This window comes from Hippopotamus amphibius, chromosome 11 (assembly GCF_030028045.1).
Source record: "Hippopotamus amphibius kiboko isolate mHipAmp2 chromosome 11, mHipAmp2.hap2, whole genome shotgun sequence".
In the NCBI taxonomy this organism is placed as follows: domain Eukaryota; kingdom Metazoa; phylum Chordata; class Mammalia; order Artiodactyla; family Hippopotamidae; genus Hippopotamus; species Hippopotamus amphibius.
The window spans coordinates 70,535,540-70,555,282 of record NC_080196.1 but is presented as its reverse complement, the minus strand read 5'-3'; the positions used below and the strand labels follow the sequence as shown (position 1 = coordinate 70,555,282).

The 19,743-nt window shown below is 40.8% G+C and overlaps 1 protein-coding gene across 1 annotated transcript; it reads left to right on the top strand.

Moving 5' to 3' along the window:
* Positions 1–16,865: 16,865 nt before the first annotated feature.
* Positions 16,866–17,396, top strand: LOC130831821 (heat shock factor-binding protein 1-like). The gene has a single exon (XM_057700228.1). It carries the CDS (start codon positions 16,919–16,921, stop codon positions 17,147–17,149), a length of 231 nt encoding a protein of 76 aa, XP_057556211.1. The 5' UTR covers positions 16,866–16,918; the 3' UTR covers positions 17,150–17,396.
* The last annotated feature ends 2,347 nt before the right edge of the window (positions 17,397–19,743 follow it).

The following is a 19,743-nucleotide window of genomic DNA, read 5'->3' as shown; positions in this document are numbered from 1 at the left end:
AACATGATCTTGGCCTTCAAGAAGCGTATTTAGAAGCTTACAGATTGCATTGTTTGAGCAATAAAAGTATCAAGAGGCCAAGGGCTTTAACCATGCATCTATAGTTTACTCTAAGTGCCCAGCACATGGTAGGCATTAGTTAATACTTATTAAATTGATTAATTAATGTAGCTGTTCTAAAGTGTGGTCCAGGGTCGGTCCACTTGGAGAGGGTCCCTGAGTCTCCTTCTGGTGGCCCATAAGGTAAAACTATTTTAATACGAAAACACTTTGCCTGTGTTATACTTTTTCTCTTACAAGTGGCCAGCAGAGTTTTCCAGAAACTACAGGTGATGTCATTCTCTGATGGCTAATGAAATGTGTACTTGTGCATTCTTACATTCTAAAAATGGCTCAGTGTTAATTTCTAACACTGTAAATGTTGATGTATATAAATGACAAAAACAATGCCTTTTTAGGATCATAAAAATTTTTGAGGATGCAAAGGCTACTAAGACCAAAAAGTGTACGGGTTGCTGAATTAACCATTTAAATAACTTTCAAATTCAAGAAATGTGTTTGCCATGCTGGGGTGGGAGGAAGAGGCAATAGAGCAATCAAGTATTGGTTGTTTTAAAAGTGAGATATAATTTTCAAATTGAGATATAACATTATATTATTTTCAGGTGTACAACATAATGATTCAATATATGTACATACTGCAAAATGATCACCACAGTAAGTCTAGTTAACATCCATCACCACACAGTTACTTTTTCTTGTGGTGAGAAATTTTAAAATCTATTCCCTTAGCAATTTTCAAATACATACACAATTAGAAAGTGAGTACAAAGTCTCTTACACTCTGGTCTCAAATGGTAAACTATAATTCACTTCGCACCCCCCAACTATTATTTTATTTTATTATTATTTTACTTTATTATTATTATGATTCTAACATTTATTTATTTATTTGGCTGCTCCAGGTCTTAGTTGCCACATTGGGATCTCTGTCGCGGCATTAGGCTCTTAGCTACGGCAAGCAGGATCTACTTTCCTGAACAGGATCGAACCCCGGGCCCCCTGCATTGAAAGCGCAGTCTCAACCACTGGACCACCAGGGAAGTCCCTTATTATTTTATTTAAAGCGTTTTGCATAGGCGGTTCTACATGTAACAGGATCAATATGGTATTGATGAGTTGCTCTTACATTTTTGTCCTCTACCCTAGCGGGTTTTTTTTTTTTAGGTTAATAAACTTATATCTAAGCAGAGTGAAGAAATGCTTGAATACCAAATAACTCTCACCTAACAATATTCTGACAAGCTAAAATTAAATGAATCTCAGTCAACCGGTATTTCTCAGGGCCTATTTGAAGGTTTTCAACATGATTGGAAATACACTGAGCAAAGCCAAACTAAGGGACCCATCACCATCAAACTGAATACACTTAAAGAAGCAATGGGAGGTGTTTGTCAAATGCATACGTACAGGACTTGGATGGAATCACTTTGTCATTTTCCTATCTACACATTTTTTCTTAGTTATTTGTAGGTGAAAAACACTAAATTTTTCTTGAACACATCGTGTGTGACCCTTTGCTATCCAATAGTGGCGAAGACATGCTACGTAAAAAGTAATAGGTTCATCCTGTAGAAGCGATTCTGCTTTCCTTTATTTAAACTTGTTTTTCCCAAATGTGCATTTTATGAAATCCTTTTTATGTTCATGTGGGAGGTAAACACCTGGTGATTTCCAGATTTTCATTTGGTTTTGTGTATCTCCAAAATGAGTTCTGTCTCATTCAAGAAGCTTTAAAAATTATAATTTTTTGGTCAATTCTCAAAATTTGATTCTATTTTGGAAAGACTGGAAATTTGAAACGTTACACATTATGAATTACATGGGGTATCACATGGGGTATCAATGGGGTATGATGGGTTTTTTAATGTGATTAAAAACATCAAAATTAACCAGATAAATCAATGGAGATTTTTGCTGCCATTCGGAAAACTTGAGTTGTAAGATTTGTCAATTTTACTACAAAGAGATTGATGATAAAATCTTTTCTGAAATTCTATATGAATAGAGAGGAAAATGTATTAGTTAACACCTCAAGGGGAAATACACAAATAGGTTAAACATTTTAAAAATATTCTTTCAGTTAAATTGAGCTAACCTTTGCTCAAGAGATAAGATAAAGCAAGTAAGAAAACTATGCAAACAAAAACAAGCTGAAGGTCAACTTATAAATTCTGGAAGCTGGTTTTGCCCCAAGAGTTATCTACTGTAAATTCAGGGCTTGTTAAGGACAGGTCTAATATAAATGCCAGGATTTCACATTAAGGGATCCTTTGGGCCCCACTCTGGGGTGAACTTGATTTTGCCAAGTATTACTACCAAGAATGTTTGCAAAAATCTGTTCATCGGGAAATTGAACCCTTGAGAACCTCCATGAAAAAAATGAGTGTTTCACGTTCGGATGAGCCTAGGTACTACTGAATACTGGGGAATATGCCTCGTGGAGTTTTGAATGCATGTTAGCCCATCAAGGACTTTGAAAACCCTTCCAAAGGAAGCATTCTGTTTTATGTAACCTAGTATGTCCCCAGGGTTATAACAGGGCCCTCTTTAATGTAATTTAAAAACTCATTTTCAGAAATATTGACACAGGATAAAAATTTGCCTCTTGGGCCCACTTTCAACTGGGGAGGATGCAGGTGATTCCTTAGTTCAGGTAATGCTCGGAACTAAGCAGCTCTGGGAGTGCCAGTCACCTCATTCTATTTCTCCTGCCTCTGCCTGCCTTGCTGAGGCCCCACAGCAAGTGTCCCTATAGTTACGCTGATCTCAATAACATCCCTATGGTCCTTTTTTTTTTTTTTTTTTTTTGTATCAGTGTGTCTTCATTGCTGCATGCAGGATTTCTCTAGTTGCCGTGAGCGAGAGCTACTCTTCATTGCAGTGCGTGGGCTTCCCATTGCGGTGGCTTCTCTTGTTGCGGAGCATGGGCTTTAGGCACGTGGACTCAGAAGTTGTAGCATGCGGGCTCTAGAGCACAGGCTCAGTAGTTGTGGCACACAGGCTTAGTTGCTCTGTGGCATGTGGGATCTTCCCAGACCAAGGATTATCCCCTGCATGGGCAGGTGGATTCTTCACCACTGCACCACCAGGGAAGTCGCCTATGGTCATTTCTGCCTTGATTTCTTATACTACTGTAACATTTCATACTAAAGTAATCCATGTAATAATTCACTACCTAGATAAAACAATAAGAAATCATACCATTTTCAACTTGGAAAGAACCAAACTCCTAAAGTAGGAAAGTTAGACCCTGTGCCTTTTTCCCTTGCCCAAAGTCATACAGACAATTAAATATTTTATGGAGAAGAATTGACTACAAAGCTCTAGCCATCAGTGTGCTGTATTTGGATCAGATTATGCTACCCTTAAAGTAGAAAGTCAATTCCAACCCTGAGTGGTTTTAGTTCCAAAATGGGCCAGGAAAGAAAAAAATGTCAACTGTGGTAGAAAACAAAGATGATGTGTAGTAGACAGGAAGTCCATCACCAAAGTTGCCCTGCTGTGTATCATTTTCTTGATGGTAGCAGCAAAGCATGTCATTGAAGTCTTTGGGCCAATATGGTAACAACTCGAGAGTTTGCACCGCCATTAATCAGATGCCAAGTGAATGGCTTGCCATGGGCCTTCTGGTAATGCCTCAAGTTTTCTTCTACAACTGTTAAAGAAAGGATTGCTTCTGAATTCATTGATTCATTTCTTTATGACTTTGGGGTGAAGAGTTTTCACATCTGCTGACTCTTATACAAGATGATGGGTTTTGATGGGTCTTCCCCATTTGGAATTTTAGCAGTTGCTTTATGACAAAATTGTCATCACTTCCTTATGTTTCTTTTTTGTTAAGGACTCTCCCATTTCTTTCAGTGTCATAAAAATCAAAGTTTAATCTGAAATGAAGAGAGGCCCGCTCCCCGTCGTGTCCCTTCTTCTTTAGACGTTCCCATCAGTTTTCCATTCACACCATAATGAGTAACGATAAAATTCCATAAACACTTCTCTCTCGTTTGCCTCCCTTTGGCTACTTACCATTTGTTCATTCCAGATGATGATCATTATTAGCATCTTCAACAAATACGCTTCGGGCATCCACCGGGGCTGCCGCCAGAGGAAGCCTGCTTCATAACAACATGGAGATCATGCGCTATCATCGATGAAGCCCAGAAGTGGGATTTTGAAAATCACAAGCTTTGTTTATGGTCCTGCTCATGATGTGTTGCCTGGAATTGCTCCAAACATGTAATTTCTCGAGGCTCTAGTTTCCACTTCTCTAAAATGTAAATAATGTTCATGCCGGCCCCTCGTCTCTCCCTGATTTTATGGGAAATCATACAATGAAGTAGAAAGCTCTTTAGAAACAGTCATTGTATCAGCAGAAGATATTGTAGGATTCTTTTTTTTTTTGCTTTAATCCTCAACTAGTGTTCCCATTTTAGCAGCCTTTCTTTCACTGCCATTCCAGGCCTCAGGAGCCCTGGCTTTTGATAGCAATATTACAAATAGAAAAGTGGAAAGTCCAGCCAAACAGATGGGGCCTGGGGCTTGTATTTTGAAACATGACTCTTCTGAAAGCCTTGTTTTCTTCCTGATATGACTGGCTCCTTGGCTAAATTAAGTAAATTAACTGCTTGTTTTGGCAGCAATAAAGCCTTAAATAGTTGAGAACAATAAAACCGTATAGATGGGCTCATTTTTCTTTTTTCATAATCACTGTGGTTGTTTAACTCTGTGTCTTATGAGGTATCTAAATAAATTTAGTGATTCAATTTAAAAAAAAACAGTTAAGGTGTTGAAGTTTTGATTAAATTATTTACATTATAACGATATTTACTTCTAGTCCTTTACAAGCAGTCCCTGTTTGTCTGTCCTTCCATGTTTGGGGGATTACTTCTCTCCTTTCTTTGCTTCCTCTTTACTCACTTTTTTCCAAGGACAATATTGATACTTAATCCCCAGGCACTTCTCCCCTCATCTCATGACCACATTAAACCAGGGCTGCAGTAGCTGCCCCGTCCTAGGGGCAAATGCAGAGCAGAGGAAAGAAAAGAAGACACATCTCACACTCACTCCCCCCTCACTTTTCCCAGACTTCTAAGGATAATTTTGGTCTCCCAGAACTCTCCAACTCCTGCCATGCTGTTCAATCCTCTACCACAATCCCGTTTTATTCTGTATTTCAGAGCCCCTCTCCTGCACTGATCATCTCACAAAATGTTTAGAAGACCCGTTCAGGTTGTCCTCTGACATGTCCCTTTTTTAAGCCTTTTAAAAAGTTATTCTAAAAAATTATCCAACACACAGTATAGAACTAACCACTGAGGTAAGTGTGGCTCTCAGTGAAACAGGAAATCAGCAGACCAGACAAAATATACACAACATAAAAATAAATAGTATTCACCACTCCAGTACTGGCCAGGAAAGCTCAGAGGCTTCTGCAGTAGGATAGCCAGACATAAGCCCCAGCTGGGGAGAGGGTCCGCATTCAGTAACTCACTCCTGAAGCCACCCATCCTTTTCAAAACCCACAGGACAATCAACTGGTTTGAGGCATTTCTACATCAGCCCCCAGAGCAGAACAAGGGAGAGACCAGGGGCAGACGGCCCACTGACCTTCTGCTTGGCTAAGGCCTGTAAAGCACAGTGGGGAAGGGAGCAGCCCATTCCACACAAAGCATTGTTGTGAACACAACCGCCAGGTTCCATGTTGCCTCCTGTGTCGAGGCGTAGAAGGAAACACTTTCCAGCTTTTGTCTCACTAAAACTCCTAAGCATTGGACATTCAGTCGAACTACACCTTCCTTGAAACTCTCTCCCTGCTGGCTCTGGGCGTAACTCTTCATTCCCTCCTGACCAATCCCTTCCAGCTCCTCTCTCCTCCTCCTGCCCCTCTCCCCTCCTCTGTTGGGGTCCCCTGCATAACAGTCCTCTCCTCCTAGCTTCTCACCCTACAATCTTGCCCTGAGCACTCTCACTCAAGATCTCTCTGTTCTGTCCACATCTTGCTGTAAGCCCCAGGTTTATGTAAGTCAGCCCCCAGTTGTTAGTAATTAAAAATGATCTACCTTTCAAGTGCCTAGGAGGAGGAGAAGCAAGTCATCTTCCCTACTGTGGCAAGGGTGGTCAGTGTCTCAGTTATATGAATAAAAGGCAAGCAGCAGAGAAGAAAGATGGCAGTGAAGTAGAAGGACGTGGAATGCATCCCTCCCCACAGATGCATCAGGAATATACCAAAAGACACAATAATTCCCACAGAGAACCAGCTGAACACCAGCAAATGACCTCAGACACCAGAAAGGACTGCAAAGAACCCAACATAACAGGGTAGCACAGAGGAGAAAAAAAAAAAAAAAAGGAGAAAGAGGAGAAGAAAGGAAAGGGACGGGTCCCACACCCTGGGGCAGGGGGATATGAAACAGAGGGGAGATTGCTGAATTTGGGGAAACGTCCCTTATCTGACAGGGAGACCCCTTCTCCAACGGGGAATTTCCCTGGGTCAGAAGGGAGGCATTTGGGACTGTTCAAAGAAGGTGAAGCAGCTGAGCTGTGGCAGACGGGAAAGAGTGAGAAACACATGGAGGGTCTGCAGCATGGCTCAGCGTGTCCGGACTGAGGCATCCGTTCACAGCTGAACAGGGGGTCTGGGAGCTGGAACGTGGGAACTGGAGAACTGGTTCAGGGTGAGAAACGTTGGCAGTGGGGAGATGGACTGAGAGGACAGGAGGGAAGAAATCCGCAGCAGAGAGTGCCTACCGCAGAAAGCTGGGCGGCCATGGCTGCGGCTCGATACTGCTAACTCACAAGCAAGGGGGAGGAGCCACGGGTGTAGCCTCTCTCTCAGTGCCTTCAATGGACAAAGGAAGGACCCCTCTGGGCCTGGCTAACGCACTCAGGGATAACAAAGGCCCCTGGGCGGGGCTGGTCTAGAGTGCCTGCAACCAAGAGCCAAAAGCCCACAGAGTGACCCAGCTCTGGAGACATTCTGTTTACACCTGAGCCGCTGGCATCCCTCTGTAACAGGCACTGCCATGGCTGACTGAGCCACTGTAACCCAAGCAGAGCACCCCAGTGGAGTCGTAGCAGGGGGGGAGGAGCTGCGGGTGGAGTCACTCTCTCAGCCTGAGCCGCCCGAGCCGCCATGACCCAGGCAGGGTGCCACTGCTCACTCACTCACAGGGGAAGGAGCCACTATTGTACCCTCTCTCTCCCCACACACCGGCACTTCCAGACGAACAATAAAGGAAGCTCTGCTGGTTGCAGAGTAATACAAAAAACCCAAGGCGGGTAGAAGGACACTTACAGCTGAAACCCCAAGGAAACAGAAATATTAGTATTAATTCTATTGATCTGGTCCATTCTGGGGTCAGTTGTAGTTTTTTTTTTTTTTTTTATGATCTTAGTCCTAAGGGATCTACATGTTTTATAACATATTTTTTTTCTATTTTTATTTTTAGCCTTTTTATATATTTCTATTTCTAGCTAAGTTTTTTTGCAGTGCTGACCATATCTTTCCTACCTTTTCATCTCTATCTTCTATACATTTTTCTTTTCATATTTCCAGTCACACTACACTCTTCTGTTGCCTGTCTTCTATCTTTTTTTAGTTCATTTTATCTTAATATACTTATAAGCAATATTATCAGTCTTCTCTGTTTCCTTGCTTTATTCTCCAAATGACACAGTGCTTTGGTTTTTATTATTAGGTTTTATCTTTATCTTAGTTCTAAGTATAATTGTCTGATTTCATTCTGAGACTCTTCAGTCTGTCTGGTGGTACTCTTGCTTTTTATTATATTTGATCCTAGCTTTCAAAAACTCCCTGGATTTGTGTTTGTGAGTGGGGTTTTTTTTGTTTGTTTGCTTGTTTGTTTTGTTTGTTTGGTTGGTTTTGAATTTCTATTGGTTTTCTCTTTGATTGTCTGATGGCATACTGTGGTTCTTCTGTCAGGTCTTTCTAGTGCCTTATGTTCTACTGGATTCAGTATTTGTGTGTCTTATACATGTATGTGTTTCCTTCACTTAGTATTTGTTTGACTCAACACTCTGCCATTAGTCTGGGGCTTGGACAGTCTTCCTTAAATGCCTTTATTGCTGGGACAAGTAACCTCTGAAGTCTGGACTACTCCACCAGAAGTCAAGTAGAAGGCTCTGGGGAGGGAGCACTGAATCCAGGATGCTAGACTACTAGGGAGTCCTCAGACACAGGGAAGGTTAACTGCAGAGAACTCTCACAGAGCCCTGTATCAGAGTCTAAGACTCAGCTTCGTCCGATTGTCTGCAACTGCCAGTGCTGGACACCTCACACCAAACTACAAACAAGACAGGAATACAAACCCACCCATCAGCACACAGGCTACCTAAAGCCATATTAACCTCACAGATACCCTAAAACACACCTCCTGACATGGCCCTGCTCATCAGAGAGAAAAGACACAGAGCCACACACCGGAAAGCAGACACCACCACCCCCCCACCAGGAAGCCTACTAAGCAGACACCAGAAATGAAAAAGGAGAAGTAACAACGGACACCACAGAAATGCAAAAGAACATGAGAGACTACTACAAGCAACTATATGCCAATCAATTGGATAACCTGGAAGAAATGGATACATTCTTAGAAAAATACAATCTTCCAAGACTGAACCAGGAAAAAATAGAAACTATGAACAGACCAATCACAAGTACAGAAACGGAGACTGTGATTAAAAATCTCCCAACAAACAAAAGCCCAGGGCCAGATGGATTCACAGGCGAATTCTATCAAACATTTAGAGAAGAGCTAACATCTATCCTTCTCAAACTCTTCCAAAATAGAGCAGAAGGAGGAACACTCCCAAACTCATTCTATGAGGCTACCATCACCCTGATACCAAAACCAGGCAAAGATGTCACAAAAAAAGAACATTACAAGCCAATATCACTGATGAATATAGATGCAAAAATCCTCAACAAATCAATCAACGTGATACATCATATCAACAAATTGAAGGATAAAAACCATATGATCATCTCAATAATGCAGAAAAAGCTTTTGACAAAGTTCAACATCCATTTATGATAAAAACTCTCCAGAAAATGGGCATAGAAGGAAATTACCTCAACATAATAAAAGCCATATATGAGAAACCAAAAGCCAACATCATTCTAAATGGGGAAAAACTGAAAGCATTCCGTCTAAGAAAAGGAACAAGACAAGGGTGTCCACTCTCACCACTATTATTCAACATAGTTTTGGAAGTTTTAGCCACAGCAATCAGAGAAGAAAATGAAATAAGAGGAATCTAAATAGCAAAAGAAGTAAAACTGTCACTCTTTGCAGATGACATGATATTATATATAGAAAACCCTAAAGATTCAACCAGAAAACTGCTAGCACTAATCGATGAATTTAGTAAAGCAGCAGGATACAAAATTAATGCACAGAAATCTCTTGCATTCCTATACACTAACAATGAAAAAGCAGAAAGGGAAATTAAGGAAACTCTCCCATTCACCATTGCAACCAAAAGAATAAAATACCCAGGAATAAACCTGCCTAAGGAGGAAAAAGACCTGTATGCAGAAAACTTTAAGACACTGATGAAAGAAATCAAAGATGATACAAACAGATGGAGAGATATACCATGTTCTTGCCTTGGAAGAATCAACATTGTAAAAATGACTATACCACCCAGAACAATTTACAGATTCAATGCAATCCCTATCAAATTACCAATGGCATTTTTCACAGAACTAGAACAAGAAATCTTATGATTTGCATGGAAACGCAAAAGACCCTGAATAGCAAAAGCAATCTTGAGAAGGAAAGATGGAGTTGGTGGAATTACGCTTCCTGACTTCAAACTGTATTACAAGGCCACAGTGATCAAGATAGTATGGTACTGGCACAAAAATAGAAAGAAAGATCAATGGAACAGAACAGAGAGCTCAGAGGTAAACCCACGCACACAAGGGCACCTTATCTTTGACAAAGGAGGCACGAGTATACAATGGACAAAAGACAGCCTCTTCAATAAGTGGTGCTGGGAAAATTGGACAGCAACATGTCAAGGAATGAAATTAGAACACTTCCTAACACCATATACAAAAATAAACTCAAAATGGATTAAGACCTAAATGTAAGGCCAGACACTATAAAACCCCTCGAGGAAAACATAGGCAGAACACTCTATGACATACATCAAAGCAAGATCCTTTTGGACCCACCTCCTAGAATCATGGAAATAAAATCAAGAATAAACAAATGGGACCTCATGAAACTTAAAAGCTGTTGCACAGCAAAAGAAACCAGAAACAAGACAAGAAGACAACCCTCAGGATGGGAGAAAATATTTGCCAACGAAGCAATGGACCAAGGATTAATCTCCAAAATATCCAAGCAGCTCATGCAGCTTAATACCAAAAAAGCAAATAACCCAATCCACAAATGGGTGGAAGACCTAAATAGACATTTCTCCAAAGAAGACATACAGATGGCCAACAAACACATGAAAAGATGCTCAATATCATTAATCATCAGAGAAATGCAAGTCAAAGCCACAATGAGGTATCACCCCACACCGGTCAGAAAGGCCATCATCAAAAAATCTAGAAACAATAAATGTTGGAGAGGGTGTGGAGAAAAGGGAACTCTCCTGTACTGTTGATGGGAATGTAAGTTGGTACAGCCACTATGGAAAACAGTTTAGAGGTTCCTCAAAAAACTAAAACTAGAACTACCATATAATCCAGTAATCCCACTACTGGGCATATACCCAGAGAAAACCATAATCCAAAAAGAAACATGTACCATAATGTTCACTGCAGCACTATTTACAATAGCCAAGACATGGAAGCAACCTAAATGCCCATCAACAGATGAATGGATAAAGAAGATGTGGTACATATATGCAATGGAATACTACTCAGCAATAAAAAGGAATGAAATGGAGCTATATGTAATGAGGTGGATAGACCTAGAGCCTGTCATATAGAGTGAAGTAAGCCAGAAAGAGAAAAACAAATACTCTATGCTAACTCATATATACAGAATCTGAAAAAAAAAAAAAAAAAAAGGTACTGATGAACCCAGTGACAGGGCAAGGATAAGGATGCAGATGCAGAGAAGGGACTGGAGGACACGGGGTTGGGAGGCTGAGGGGCGAAGGGGAAGCTGGGACGAAGTGAGAGAGTAGCATAGACATATATACACTGCCAACTGTAAAAGAGAAAGCTAGTGGGGAGTTGCTGTATAACAAAGGAAGATCAACTTGATGATGGGTGATGCCTTAGCAGGCCAGGAGAGGGAGGATGGGAGGGAGTCGCAGGAGGGAGGGGATAGAGGGATATATGTATAAATACAGCTGATTCACTTTGGTGTACCTCAAAAGCTGGGACAAGAGTGTAAAGCAATTATATTCCAATAAAGAGCTGAAAAAAAAAAAAGGCAAGCAGCAATGGTTACTCAGGGCAACGTGTGTAACAGCATCTCTTGGGAGGTTTATCTGTATCTGTGCAGTCTAAAAACTCCTGCCCACTTTGTAATATGGAGGTCAAAGAAAGGGTTACTCCATTTGCAAAAGACGTACAGGGTTTTCTAGTGGGTAGAAGACTGAGACCTCTCACACCTTCCCTGCAATACTGAAAACTGAGAATGTTTTCAGGTCAAGGACCCAGGTCAAGGACCAGTGTCAAGAAGGCGAGTTCTCCTGGAAGAATATTTCCACTGGCATATGCCTTGGTCAGTGCTGGCTGCTATAACAAATACCATAGACTGAGTGGCTTGAACAACAAATATGTATTTCTCACAGTTCTGGAGGCTGGAAGTCCAAGATCAGAGTGCCTACAGATCCAGTGTCTGTAGAACTGCCTCCTAGTTGACAGAAAGCCTTATTGTATCTTCACATGGCAGAGAGCAGAAAGAGCTTCATGTTTCTTTTTTTCTTTCTTTCTTTTTTAAAGCCTTAATCCCATCATGAGGGCACTACCCTCATGGCCTAGTCTAATTCTAATTACCTCCCAAAAGCCTCACCTCCAAATATCATCAGATTGGGGGTTAGGATTTCAACATGTAAATTTGGGGGAACACATTCACTCCACAATAGGCTAGAAGATTAGGTAACCATTGAACTGGCTTCTGTCCTGAATCACCAAGGAAGATAATGTGGATGATGATCTTGTTCCCAGAACTTACACCAACCCAGCATTTCTAGGCAGGGAGGAAGTGGGGTCAGACTGCACTCCAAAGGAGGTGGCTACAAGAGCAGATGGAACACGCCACCACCTCAATGTCTCCAGTCCACTTGTCATGAGCTACTGTTGACTGAGCATCTACTGGAGCATGAGATCATCCTTCCTTGAGGACTCTATAGTACTAGGGCAAGGAGTTGGTCTAGCACCTGGGGTGGCATCTAGAATAGAGGACTTGGGAGCAGGTGACTTGGTTACAGCACTTCAGGCCTACACCTGAACCCATGGACCCAAGACTTTTTCATTCTAGGTCATGTGCCCTCACCATAAACAGAACATCTCCACTGGAGAAAGACCTTCTTCAATGTGGACAGTGCCCTACTCATCAGAGAGAGCTCTTCTTTATAGGAAGGGAGAGGGGGATGTGTTAAAGAGCTGTAAGTTGGTAAGGGAAACTAGGCCAATTTTTGTCATGTGCTTTCTTGACTGATCACGTGAGAAAGTAATCATCATCTAATGCGATAGCAGCAAATGGAAAGCCCCACCCCCACTTTTAGACCTATTTTTTGTCACATGAGTCACTAGCTCCTTGCTGATGGCCTGGGATAGGCTTAAGCAACACATCGCCATAGCAATCTTACTTGCAGTGCTTCCAGGCTTCAGCTGAGAGTATCCACCTGAGTTAGAGTTTAATCTCAATGAGCCAGGTGTAGTTAATTAAGAAGAGACTTCCCCCTCATTCACCCATACTTAAACCTAGGCACTAGCAATTAAGAACACAGATTCTTGGATATATTAAGGGAGAAAAATGGGACTCTTTTAAGAGAGATAGATTTCACTTCCTGCTAACGAGACAAGGTGTGAGTTCTAGTATTACTCCTCTGAAGCTATAATCGCAACTTGTAAAATCAAGTGGTATTTGGGTCTATGATACCCACATGCTGAGTGTACATGGACGGCTGACAGGTGTATCTGAGACTCAATGGAACATTCGTAATGGAATTCATCTTTCCCCTCTTCCCAAATATCTTCTTCCCCCTCAATTTCCTTTTTCTGAGGATGATACCATGTAGATACTCAAGTCCCAACCTGGAAATATCATCACTCCTTCTTTATCCTTACCCTCACTTTACTTTTGCTATCAATCTCTTTCTGTCTTTAAAATTAGGGAGCCTACCTCCTCACTACCATTCTACCTGTTGTCTATCTCCACTATCACTGTCCTGCTACACGCTCGAACTTTTTTTGTGTGCTCTGACTTCCCTGACAGCACCCACTGGATCTCCTCTCTGCAGGCATGTCTCCATACCATCATGTCTCCAACCTGCTGCCATCTTACTCCCTTGTGTAGAGCCCCTGGGTGATTCGCGTTGTCTTTGGGACTAAGTTGAGAGAGTTGAGCAAGATGAACAATACTCTTTCCATCCCGGTCCCTTCCAAATTCTCTTGATCTCATTTATCTCCACTCTCCTTCCCCTATAAATACTGGGAAATTTGTAATTTCCTCAAACCAGACTTGGGTCTCATACCTCTGAGCCACTGTTTTCATGGCTCCTCAGTCCTGGAATGCTCTTGCCCCATTCCTCCAGGGACTAATCCCTATTCATTCCTGGAAACTCAGCTCACTCCCTTCTCCCCCAGGAAAACTTTTCTATCACTTCTTCCTCTCTCAGGATAGGCGAGGTTGCCTCTCAGATCTTCTCCACAGTCCCAGAGCACTTAACTCACCATACAGTAACAGTTGTACTGTCTCTTACTCGCTGTCAGTTTGCTAAGTGCAGGACCACATTTTATTCAGCTCTGCATCTCTAGCACCAAATAAGCATCCTATAGCTGTCACTCAATTCCTATTTGCTGAAGGAATGAATAAATGAATGAATGAATGCAGAAAGGAGAAGCCTGAGGGAAGTCCATACATTCCCAGTCTCATCCTTGTTTGTTACTAACAAGCCTCAAAAGGCCTTACCCTTGAAGGATGAGAGGAGATCTGAGTCTGTGCATGACTCTGCTTAGAACAGCAGAGGAAAGTGACTCAGTTGGAAATAGTCAGTGAAATCCACAACATTGCTGTTCAATCCAAGTGTAATACCCAGACTACATCAATGTGATTTACCTAGGAGAGTGAGAAGAAATTAGATGAGGAGGTAATTTGTTAGTTACAAAGTACTAATTCCCACTCATTAGCTAAAAATGGCAAAATTCATTAAAACAACTTGAAGACAGAGCCACTAAAAAAGCAGAAGCTATCGATAAATTAATAAAGCTGTAGGAAACCTTGAGTTTTTATTATATCCATGTTCCCTATGGCTCAGCTCCATTGAAAGTCTTATATTTAATAGGTTAAGTAGGGCAAATAAAAACTCACTAATGATAGTCCTATATAAGAACTAAGAAAATGACCAGAAATTTCCATTTACCCTTAACAGCAAGAGCAAACATTTCACTATACATCTGTTCTGTCGTATTCCCAATTTTTAGACTATGTAACACAGCTTCTGTATTACTTCTTTTCCATTTAGCCTCACAGTTTCAGCCAAATATTTAGTATATGAATCATAAAAAGGTGTTACTAGGCCTTAATATATTACAAAACAGTGTTATCATTCAATGTCACTTCCCTTTTGCCTGCTCCTTTTCATTTCTCCTTGCACTCTCAGCCCTTCTAAATTGCATAAATACACTTTTTTTAATCACTTACCTTTTGTTCTATGAGATACCTTTTATTGATTTTTATCGAAATGGAAGTTCTATGCCAAGTTAAAGGAAATCGCCAAGGTTAGAAACACATTTTTCTTATATGAGTTCAGAGAATTTTGAAACTCAAGGTCATTTTTTTAGATTATCTGAATATTTCTAAAATTTTAAGCTACAAAAAACCTAAGAGAATTGATCTATAAACAGGGATGGGATGTCTAATCTTAAGTCCATCTACAATTCATTCTGGACTCTGGGCATGTCTCGTTCGGCCTTACTCGGAGAATTTTTACCAACAGATCAGTTGTGTCTTTATATTCGTATACCACAGAGACATCTAAGCATCACCCACGCGATGGAACTGGAATAAATGTTTTCAGTTTGCAGACTATTGTAATGGAAAGTGGAAAGCAGCTAGTTCTGCTGAAGTTAAATTTTAAATGTAGGAGGAACTATGTCTCAAAAGCCAAGGGGAAGGGGAGGGTGGGATGAATTGGGAGATTAGGTTTGACATAAATACACTACCAAGTGTAAAACTGATAGCTAGTGGGAATTTGCAGTATAGCACAGGGAGCTCAGCTCGGTGCTCTGTGATGACCTAGATGGATGGGATGGGGATGGAGGGGTGGGAGTTCCCAGAGGGAAGGGAAATATGTATAAATATAGCTGATTCACTTCATTGTACAGCAGAAACATAACACTGTAAAGCAATTATACTCCAATAAAAAAAATAAAAAAAATAATTTAAAAAAAAAGTTATAAATCCCCAAAGAGAGCCCCTCCATTGATTTAATTACAAGCATAGTGGAGAAAAGGAACCTGCCCTTCAGTGGCACACAACTATACCTTAAGGAAATGAAAGGGGACTTCAGTAACGAGAGAGGCGACCTGACACCAAAAGCATCCACCCATTCATTCGTTCCATAAACATGAAATGAACACTTCCTATGTGGGATAGGCTACTTATTAAAGCACTTGGAAACAAAAATCTACCAAGACGTGGTTCTTAACCCAAAGAACACAAATTCCATCAAGGAGCATGAGGAGAGCTGAGCGAGTATAAGGGTAGGGTCAATTAGAACACAGTTAAAGGAAAATGGTGAAAACGTCTGTGGTAGGCATACTAAAATTTCCAAAATACAGCTGAGTACTTTCTCTGTGCCAGGTCCCATTCTACATGGTTTGCATGCTTTGACTCATTTAGTCCTCGCAGTTCTCCATGAGGGAGGTCACTGTTACCTTCCCAATTTATAGATGAGGAAACTGAACCTCAGAGGGGTAAGGAATTTGAGCAAGGTCACAAAGCTAGTGAATGGGGGACCCAGTGTTTGAACCGGAGCAATCTGCCTTAACATTGTGCTAATGATGACATAGGACACTGCTTCTCAATGTACCTAACTGACAAAGGATTCATATTGAGAATACATAAGGAATTCCTACAATCTCCAAAAGACAGACGTCCCAAATGGAAATATAGGCAAACTGTAAGACCAGAAATTTATCAGTTTAACCTAGACTAGCAAAAGAGCATTTCAAGAGTTACTCAATCTGGCAGTGTTAAATGAAATCGAGACCACATATATCCTCCAACCAGGTCATCCTATTTCTATGTACACATTTCTGAGAAATCTACATATAGGTACACAAAGGAATATAAAGTTGTTCATCATAGCTTTGTTGGGAAAGGCAAAAGGCTAAATCAACCTAACTGGACATCAAAGGGAGAACATAAAAAAGAAGATACATGCCTATAAAGATTTACAGAACTCAGAAAGAAAGAAACTAGGTCCACTTATATATGTATAATAAATCTCAGAAATGTAAATTAAAAAGGTAAGCAAAACAAGATTTATGTAAAACCACATACAAAATAACTGTACATATGGTCCACAGATATCCACGTGCAGATAGAGGTGTGGCACTGAGTTAAAAGAACACGTTAGAAAAACGGAAGTGTAGGTGACAGTCTGAGGCAGCACCGCCAAGCTGGGAACCGGGGAGATGGCCGAGACGGACCCCAAGACCGTGCAGGACCTCACCTCGGTGGTGCAGACACTCCTGCAGCAGATGCAAGATAAATTTCAGACCATGTCCGACCAGATCATCGGAAGAATTGATGACATGAGCAGTCGCATTGATGACCTGGTGAAAAACATCGCAGACCTCATGACACAGGCTGGGGTGGAAGAGCTGGATGGGGAAAACAAGATCCCTGCCACACGGAAGAGTTGAAGGCTGCTCATCTGCACTGGACTCTGCAACACCCTTTTTACAAGCTGAGAGGAGACAGTGGCTTTTTGCAACTAACTACTATGTGTAGACAGGTTTTATATTATCAAGTGTGCATTCTTCTTACCATATCCTATAGAGTTAGTTTATAGAGTGATTTCCCTCCCCTGCCCCCCATGTTTCCTGAACGTGGTAACTTCACATCTTGGACCTTGGTCAGTTGTGCTATTAAACACTAAAACTTTGGCAGTTCCTGCATACAACTGTCAAATGTTTTAGTGTATTTTTGTGAGGTTATGTTTTTTCTATCATTGCCTTCGTAGTAGTTGCTGTTTGATAAAAGTTGCTATGTAATTTTTTTATTAGACATAGGGTAGATCCTTGGTTATAATTAGATTTTGTGAAGTAAGGCATTTATAGTTAAGGTTCTTTGATTCTCAGAGTGACTGTTGAGTGAACACCAAATAATGTGCTGGTGATACTTTCCAAGTGGTTAAAAACATTTAAAATTGTGTATTCAGAAATATCTGGCACTACTCTGTCACCAAAACTCGGAATGGAACCACGATCTTATGTCTGAGTCCCTGAGGTCAGATGCTACAGTAACGGAGAGTGACCACTGCCACTTTAGTGTTAGAATTTTTAAATACAGAAAATGACAGAGTTGCCTGATGTGATGAGGCTTTAAGTAGTTAGAGTTTTGCATGAGATTTGAATACTTCAGTAGGAGCCTACATTGTTCATCTACAGTAGTTACCATAGGAAATCTGGCAGGATTTTATAACTCAGTTACTTCATCTTTTGAGCTACTGGCTGGGAAGAAAACAGAAGAGGAAAACAGACCATGTTACATCCATGGCGGTCGCTTTGGCTAGAAGATGATAAATAACTTGTAGTAGGCTTGAGTTGTTAAGAAATACTGTTTCTTTGAACTGTTTCTTACCTAAATTCGAGCAGAGTAGTGGCTTTCTCATCGATGGTGGGAGACAGGGACAGTAACTCCTGCGGCTCAGCCTTGCAGCGTCAGGAGTGCTGAGCCCGGAGGCAGTGTCGCTGGGAAGGAGGCCCTGAGCCTGGCACAGCAGGATGGTCTTGTACAGAGAAGATGGGAGAAGTTGAGGAATGGAACAGTGCTTTGGAGAGGGAAACCCATAGTCAATGCAGTAGGAGTTCTTTAAAAGCTTCCTGTGTCGCCAGTCTTAATTGTTTGTATTGCAAATATATAATAATATTAAGGAATAATTTGTCCTGTTTATAAATTATATGGGGAACACAAAGGAGTCGATTTCTTCTGGGATAAAATGAATTCCCCACTTTTATCACTGAGCTGCAGAAACTCCCTCACTGGGCCGGTAGGTCGTGCTGCGAGGTGTGGCCCTGAAAGCCCAGAGAGAGCTGCCTCTGAGACCAGACAGAACCACATGCAGGATGCTTGCAGGCCTGGGAGTTGGCAAGTGGACAGTCGGGACATAGGAGTTGGCTTCCTTAAGTAACTGAAAGGTTTCAGAGGAAGCTCCCCTGACCAAAAATACCTGCCATGAATAAAGGTGCCTGAAATTCTTAAAAAAAAAAAAAAAAAAAAAAAAGAACACGTTAAATGCACAAAACGTTCAAATACCTACGAAAACCCTGAGTGATAAGCTCTCCTTCTTAAATATGATAAATTAATGCTAATAATAACAGCTAGTACTTATCGTTACTTCCAAGGTATTATTTCCAAGAATTTTTAAAGCATTAGCTCACAAAAATGAGTTAAGTATTACTATCGTTACCCTAATTTTACAAATGAGAAAAACTGAGTCATAGAGGGTTGTGTGTTTTTCCAGATCATGGAAATTTTAGATGTTGAATACAAGATTTGAATCCAGCAATCTGACTTTATAGTCAATGCTCTTATTATATTCCTAATAACTGAATTATACTGTATCCCCAGACCAGTGATATATTAGAAATCATAGAAAATGCTCAAAAGTAAAAATAAGATATATGAGAATCTATACAATGCTTTGGAGTGGGGAGGACATACCTGAGACAAGAATAAATTGTTTGGGGTGGAATGAATTGGGAGATTGGGATTGCCATACATACATTACTAATAAGAGAAAAATATCAAATTGCCCACTTTAAATATATGCAGTTTATTGTATGTCAATTATCTCAATAAAAGTCCTTAAAATAGAATAAATTGTACATCTATAGACATTTGAAAGATCATCGGACAAAGATGGTGAACAGCTATTCTACTTCCATTGAAACTGAATACAACTGTGAAATGAGGGATTTGAGTAAAACATAAAGGGGAGGTAAAGATAGATCATATTTTTAAAGTTTCCACCATGTGCCATTGACTGTAAGTGCTTTTATATATATTATCACACTGAATCTTCTGAGGTAGGTATTGCCAGTCTCATCTTACAGACATGGATACCAAGACACAGGGAGGATAAGTATCTTCCTGCTCTCACACACTGAGGAGCTGGGACAGAACTCATCTACTTCCAAGGCCAATGGTCCTTCCATTGCATCATCTCTTTAAAAGGTCAGGTGGTCCCCCCACCTCATGATCTATTTATACCAGTGTTTCTCCAGCTAGCAAT